Source organism: Anopheles ziemanni, chromosome 3, assembly GCF_943734765.1.
Source record: "Anopheles ziemanni chromosome 3, idAnoZiCoDA_A2_x.2, whole genome shotgun sequence".
Lineage (NCBI taxonomy): Eukaryota > Metazoa > Arthropoda > Insecta > Diptera > Culicidae > Anopheles > Anopheles ziemanni.
Genome location: NC_080706.1, coordinates 65101336 through 65108894, shown reverse-complemented (window position 1 = coordinate 65108894; position 7559 = coordinate 65101336). Strand labels below are relative to the sequence as shown.

At 40.9% G+C, this 7559-nt stretch overlaps 2 protein-coding genes across 2 annotated transcripts; both read left to right on the top strand.

Moving 5' to 3' along the window:
* Positions 1-3562, top strand: LOC131288975 (proton-coupled amino acid transporter-like protein CG1139). The gene is made up of 3 exons (XM_058318160.1): positions 1-113; positions 205-329; positions 3297-3562. The coding sequence occupies exons 1-3, from the start codon at positions 1-3 to the stop codon at positions 3560-3562; spliced, it is 504 nt and encodes a 167-aa protein (XP_058174143.1).
* Positions 3563-5113: 1551 nt separating this feature from the next.
* Positions 5114-6856, top strand: LOC131285272 (proton-coupled amino acid transporter-like protein CG1139). The gene is given in 6 exon segments (XM_058314125.1): positions 5114-5232; positions 5327-5477; positions 5564-5685; positions 5785-6105; positions 6170-6382; positions 6445-6856. Coding segments are annotated over 6 exon segments (1338 nt in total).
* The last annotated feature ends 703 nt before the right edge of the window (positions 6857-7559 follow it).

Sequence of the window (7559 nt, the reverse complement as noted above, 5' to 3'; positions counted from 1 at the left end):
ATGGGTGTGGGAATCCTATCGATGCCATACGCCATACGGAATGGAGGACTTGTTTTTGGAGTTATTGGAACGTTTCTTCTAAGATTATTCTATTCACATTGTGTGCGTCTACTATTGAGTAGTCTATTTATATCCAAAATGCGTGCTTAATGTGAATCCTTATGTGAAATACTAATATTTTACTGCGACGATTACAATGTTACGGGTTGGCACCGTATATAAAATTTGCCAAAGAGATCGTGTCCCTATGTTGACATATGCTCAAACTGTTGATCGTGCGTTTGCTCTTGGTCCACTCAGGACAAGGCCGTTAGGCAAAATATTGAAGTGAGTACATGCACAGGTGTGGGATCGAATCTCGAGTCTGGCACCCCCCGGTATTACGAACGACTGACCACCAATCTATAATATACCGTCTTTCGGTCACAAAAACTCTCTTCGGAGAGAAGACTTGTCTCACAAGGGGATGTTGTGCCACATAAAAAAAATGCTTAAACGGAACTGTAAAATTTGTAATAAGGCTGCATAACACAAACCTTCTATGGTCATCAACGTTTATGCTTGTTACTTTTGTTGAGTGTAGGAATACAACGCTGTAGTATGAATGCAACAGATGCAACGGATGACTGCAGAGGCCGTAGTGTCAAAACATAGTGGAATAAATTTCTTTTTTCTTGTCACAACCATCATCCTGTGAGCACGTTTCTTCCAGTTTCCGTGCTACGACAACATTCAACAGGTTATGGGTCCTGCTCAATAACGTGAAAAAAATGTAATAATGGCTGAAAAACTAGTGTCATTCTGTAAACTGAATGGAGCAAATTATGAAAACTGGAGTTTTTGGATGCGGCTGCTGGTAAAGGAAGGATGTTGGAACGTAGTGCATGAAGCGAAGCCGGAACCTGCAACCAGTCTGGATGAAGCAAGATGAGCTGGCCATGGCACACATTGGGCTAGCTGTGGAAGACAGCCAACTTGTGCACATAAGGAAAGCAGGTTCATCGGCGGAAGCATAGAAAGCATTGGAGGCGTTCTATGTGAAAAGGACGATGACCACTAAAGTGTCGGTTATGCGGAAAATATGCAGCACACGTTTGGAAAAGGGCGGCGATATGGAAAATCACATCAACAAGCTATCGGAACTGTTCGAGAAGCTTAATGATTTATCAACGGAAAAAGTGCTAGACGATCAGTGGATTATCACTATATTATTCAGTAGTTTACCGGAAGAGTATGACGTACTCGTAACTGCTTTAGAAGCAAGGCCGGATGAAGATTTAACACTGAATTTAGTCAAAGGAAAATTACTGGACGAATGGCAAAAACGAAAGAATCGAAGTGATAGTGATTGTACAGAAGCCATTTTGCAGGTAGGCTCAAAACAAAATAGTCGCGTTTTCAAATGTTTCTTTTGTAAGCAACCGGGTCATCTAAAGGTCAATAAAAAGGGTAGCCAACGGCATGAAAACTTGTTCGAAAGGTAAAGGATCAGGCACATTATTAGTTAAGGATGGTAAAAGAAATCGTCATTCCGTAATCCTAAAAGAAGTACTATTTGTGCCTGATATAAAGTCAAATTTGCTATCAGTGAAGCTTCTTGTACAAAACGGATACACTATTACTTTCAACGGATCAGGAGCACAAATTCATCGGGATGGATTTGTTGGTGCTGTTGCAACACTTTTTGAAAATCAGTTCATTATGACGCTAAGCGCGGACAATACAGTTGCATTAGTTACATCCGACGCAGAATGTGTTCATGTATGGCATCGTCGGTTAGGACATAGAGATTGTAGCGTTATACCCAAATTAGCAGATTTAGCAACTGGAATCACTCTTAAAAGATGTAAATGTTCATTCACTTGTGAGGTTTGCTTAAGAGGAAAAAATGTAAAGAAGCTCATTTCCAAAAGTGTCTGAGCATAGGGGTGTGAATGTATTAGAGTTGGTCCATACGGACATTTGCGGACCGATGCGAACTGCTACTGAAGGAGGTAGAAAATACATGCTAACATTCATAGATGACTACAGCAGATATAAAGTTATCTATTTGCCACATGAAAAATCGGAAGCGTTGCATAAACTAAAGGAGTACGTTGAAATAGTAAAAACGCAGTTTGGAAGGAAATCAAAAGCATTGCGTTCAGATTATGATGAGGTATTCGCGCCAGTTGTGAGGCAAACAACATTTAGAACTCTATTAACAGTAGCAGCGAAACAGAAAATGTTTGTGAAACAATGCGATGTGAAAACAGCATTTCTCAACAGCAACCTTAAGGAGGAGATATATGTGAAACAACCTCCTGGTTTTGTCGTGAAAGGTCAGGAAGATAAGGTATGCCGTTTAAAGAAAAACATTTACGGTTTGAAGCAAGCTGCCACGGTATGGAACGAGAGATTAAATGAAATCCTGGAGAAAAACGGATTCAAAAGTTGCGACTCCGATCGTTGTTTATACAAAAAGATATCTAATGGAAAGCACTGCTACGTGCTGGTATACGTTGACGACTTAATCGTTGCTAGTGAGGATGTAAAAACTTGCGATGCTTTGGCTGAAGGACTTTCGAAATCGCTTGATATAAGTAGCATGGGTGATATACGGTACTATTTAGGAATAGAAGTAGAGCTTGATAAAGTTGGAGACTTTTACATTCTTAAAAAAAAAGTACATAAAAGAGGTCATAAATGCATGCGGGCTTGATGAAAGAAAAGTATCACCAATTCCATTGGATACAGGCTACGGAAAACACTTAGCAAAAGAAGAATATCTTCCAGATAATAAGCAGTATCAAAAGCTAGTAGGACAGCTACTTTATATTGCTATCAATACTAGACCATAAATATTTGCTTCGGTGTCAATCCTTAGTCAAAAGGTCACGAAACCTTCGATGAATGATTGGAATGAGCTGAAAAGAATAGTTAGGTACCTCAAAGGAACTATTAATCTTAAGTTGAGGCTTTCAAATTGCAATGCAGAAACTGAACTCTGTGGGTACGCCGATTTACTAACTAAACCGATCTCTCGAGTGTGTATTGAGATGCTTAGGAAATTGTGCGGCTTGTCAGGATAGGCGTAGGGATAAATAAGAATACAGCGTTGAGGAGGAGTGTTGAGTGTAGGAATACAACGCTGTAGTGTAAACGCAACAGATGCAACGGATGACTGCAGAGGCCGTACACTTAAGTGTCAAAACATAGTGGAAAAAATTTCTTTTTTTTTTGTCACAGCCATCATCCTGTGAGCACGTTTCTTCCAGTTTACTCTGCTACGGGAACATTCAACACCTTTTTCAAAACTTTTACCGATTACTACCTCATGATTACGTTACTACCTCTACACGGCGTTATCAATAGTAGGACTGATCTCGACTGGGACGTCCGAATCTTTATTGTATTTGTCGCGAAACCAGCGATTGTGATAACCCATGTGAGGGAGATCAAATATCTGGTCCCATTCTCGGCCATCGCGACGATCCTGATTACATTACATCTTAACATTACATTTTTAGAGAACCTCTTTCTACTGACGTTCGGGATCTATTTCCAACATTTAGTTCGTTGACGAAATTCCTCGGGTGAGTTGTAGTTTGCTGCATCTAAGTTCAAGTATTTACGTTATTTTGCTTTTCCCACAGAACAGCATACTTGGCGTTGCAATGCTGTTCAATGCAATTGAACTTATATTCCCCGTTTCAAATCAGATGAAAAATCCTCAGCATTACCTCGACTGTCCGGGAATTGTGAATGTCAACAATATTTGCTTAGCATTCTTGTATAGCTTTCTTGGGCTGATGGGATACCTCCGATACGGCGATGCAATTCAGGGCTCTATAACACTGAACTTCCCATCCGAAGAAAAGTATACAAACAAGAAAAGAATTTCACAAACCTAACAGAAGTTTTTCCTTAGTTACCAGCTTGGGGTTAATCATCCAAGTCCTGTCAGCTGTCCCCATTCGCTCCTCGATTGGTATATTTTTCTATGTCCCACAAGAAGTCATATAGCGTAAAGGTCTATGACAGGGATAAGGTTAACTATCCTCGAAGATATCTACTAGACTCGAAAAGCACCCAAAACTAGAGGCAGGAACATCTTATGTTCTAGTCGAACGACATGTGCCCACCGTGCTGGATTCCGGGTTACTCAATATGGTGCTTTATGAAGGTCAAGGATTACTCTGAACGGCACCCGAGTATGACAAGCCTCCGGGAAACATTGACCAGTTTTTGGAGAGAATTAGGTGGATGGAAATAGTTGAAAAGGATCTCAGCTCTGACAGAGTTAGTAATTTCTGATGAATTGATACCATCTGCTACTGCATCAAGGATGCACCCGAGTTGCACGTAGAGCGGTTTCACGCTAGAAGAAACGCAGATAAGCGACGATCGTCGCTTGACCTAAAACGGATTAGGATTGAAATAAGGTCCAAGCTGTGTTACTCACATTTATTGTATCATTGTAAACGTCGCACTACCAAGAAAAAATTTCTGGTATAGATGGAACAGAAGCTTTGAAAAAAGTATGTATTTAACATAAATCCGATACGAGTTGGTTAGTTTCTATGTTTTACATTCAGTGTTATCTTTGCCACCAAACAAAAGAACCAAGCGATCGTTTTCTCTTCATAAGGCATAGACCTGCAAAACACTTAGGGGAAACTAGCTTTGAAGCCATTTCGTTGGATCAGTTCGGGCTGTTAGAGAAACCATTGAAACCGTTGACAACATTACACAAAGCAGTACGTAACACTAATTGATCCGGCGCGTAAATTTGACGCGAATAACGCTTATCAAACATTTCAAGTGTTGTTTACAGATGTAAGATTCGCAAAGCGTTTGACAATTGATAAGAAAAAATGCAATCGTTTGGATTGGGTTAACGAACTGTCCAATTGCAAATGAAGGCCCTTGTCTTATCATCGAAAAGGCTTGTATCTCCGAACAATTATACTAATCGACGCACAGTAATATAAAGGTGCTATCTTTTACGTGGAATACGGTTTCAATAACCTAAAACCCGGAGATATGACAGTAAACCCATGTGCACCGTCGCATTCAGTGTCTGTGATCTAACGGTGGTGGTCATTGTTAACAGCAATACTCAAAGAGTGACATGACATCGACGGAAACGTTGGCCAAGGTCAGCTCCACTGGTGAGGATGGTCAAGTCGAAACTGCACCAGAAGAGGACTATGACCCATACCAGCATCGTATCGTGGACAAACCGACCTCGTGAGTGAAAGACGACATTCTATTTGGTGGCATCAAAGTATCTGCTTCTTTCTGATCGAGCTATGAAATGAAAGACTTCATCTTCCTATTACAGCACAATCGGAACGTTCATACACGTGATGAAAGGTGCCATGGGTGTGGGAATCCTATCGATGCCATACGCCATACGGAATGGAGGACTTGTTTTTGGAGTTATTGGAACGTTTCTTCTAGGACTACTCTATTCACATTGTGTGCATCTACTAGTGAGTTTTCTATTTTCATTCAAAGCCTATTAGTGAATCTTAATGTGAAATACTAGAACTTTATTGCGACAAATGCAATGTTACAGGTCAGCACCGCATATAAAATATGCAAAAGAGATCGTGTCCCTATGCTGACGTATGCCCAAACAGTTGATCGTGCGTTTGCCCTTGGTCCAGTCAGGACGAGGCCGTTGGGCAAAAAACTGAAGTGGGTACATGCTTGAACGGAATCTTTTAACATTTGTAATTAGGCTGTATAGAACAAATCTTTTATGGTCATCAACGTTTATGTTTGTTCTTTTTTCAGAACTTTTATTGATTACTACCTTATGATTGCGTTAGGGCCTATGATTTATATGGTCTTCGTCGGTACCACTCTACATGACGTTATCAACAGTCGAACTGATCTCGACTGGGACGTCCGCATCTATATTTTACTGGCCGCGATACCAGCGATTGTTATAACCCAAGTGAGGGAGATCAAATATCTGGTCCCATTCTCGGCCATCGCGACGACGTTGATCTTTGCGAACGTAGTGATTTCATTATATTACATCTTTAGAGAACCTCTTTCTACTGACGATCGGGATCTGTTTCCAACATTTAGTTCGTTGACGAAATTCCTCGGGTAAGTTGTAATACACTGATAAGCTCTAAGATAACGTACTCACGAAACACTGGTTTTTCCACAGATCAGTATTCTTTGCGTTCAATGCAACTGTACTTATATTCCCTGTTTCCAATCAGATGAAAAATCCTCAGCATTACCTCGGCTGCCCGGGAATTGTGAATGTCAACAACATATGCTTAGCATTCTTGTATAGCTTTCTTGGGCTGATGGGATACCTCCGTTACGGCGATGCAATTCAGGGCTCTATAACACTGAACTTCCCAACCGAAGAAAAGTATGCAGTTAGTTAGTTTTAAGTTAGAATTTCACAACCTAACATATTTTGTTTTTTACTAGGTTGGCGTTAATCATCCAAGTCCTGTCGGCCGTTGCCATTCTCTTCTCGATTGGTATATTTTTCTACGTTCCACAAGAAATCATATGGCGTAAGCTGCACCGACGAGTTCAACCACAGTGGCACACGCTCGTGCAGTCGTTCATTAGGTTGTTATATTTAGCGGCGATCGTTGGTGCTGCGTGTGGAATTCCAGATATCGGGACGTTCGTTGGAATTATCGGATCCATGTTCAATCCTATCTTAGCCCTCTGATTTCCTGTACTGGTCGATACCGTCCACCGATGGCCTTCGGACTTTGGTTGGATGAAGTGGCGGTTGGTAAAGAACTTTCTTATGTGTGTATTTGGATCATTTCTTATGATAACCGGGACTATATCCAGCGTAAAAGACATCATTGAGCTATATGATTAGTGTGTCTCTGGATGTCTAGTATGTGCAAACGCTCTTATACACCGTCAACCAAATAAAGATAGGTGCGTCCACACTTATTGGCGATGCTCATGGTATTCAGCTTTGGCAAACGGCGATGAAGATAAAATGATAAACATAGCTTTAAGATTGTTTATATCAACATCACGGATCGTAATTGTTACGAGAAAGCAAGATGCATTTTGTAAAGAATATCGCCTCGCAGATTTCAACCAGCAAGTGGAAAATGTGACATTCAACATCCAAAACAGTCCCTTCGCGAACGGCTCGCGATATACTTTAGCGCGGGTATTCCATAAAGCAGCCGTATAATTATAATTATTAAATATATTCACACATTCATATGCAACAACCATGTAAGTATGATCAACACTGAAAAACTGAAGAACTTACTTTACACATCCTACACTACTTAATCCTAATTCCATATCTTCATGGCTGCCCACATTATCATGACGAATGACCAGGGATACAAGGCTGGCAAGAAATGCTAGGTTCACGGGGTAACGGAAGCTACAACGCAGAAAAAGTTGGACAGTGTCAAATTGACACTTTGGCTGCACGCAGGTTAGTACTTCGCGTTTTCTGATGACGCACTCTTCGTCGAGCTCCAGCCAAACAACGTCTAAAATAATCGGCAGTGGATTACGACATTGGCCAGAATCACCCCGTCCCACATTAACAT

What these genes read in the sequence shown, in the direction of transcription:
- LOC131288975 (XM_058318160.1), top strand. Translation starts at nt 1, where the DNA reads ATGGGTGTGGGAATCCTATCGATGCCATACGCCATACGGAATGGAGGA. An exon ending in TCACATTGTGTGCGTCTACT is followed by an intron (nt 114 to 204) that starts ATTGAGTAGTCT and finishes TACAATGTTACG; the next exon opens with GGTTGGCACCGTATATAAAA. An exon ending in GTTAGGCAAAATATTGAAGT is followed by an intron (nt 330 to 3,296) that starts GAGTACATGCAC and finishes CCTTTTTCAAAA; the next exon opens with CTTTTACCGATTACTACCTC.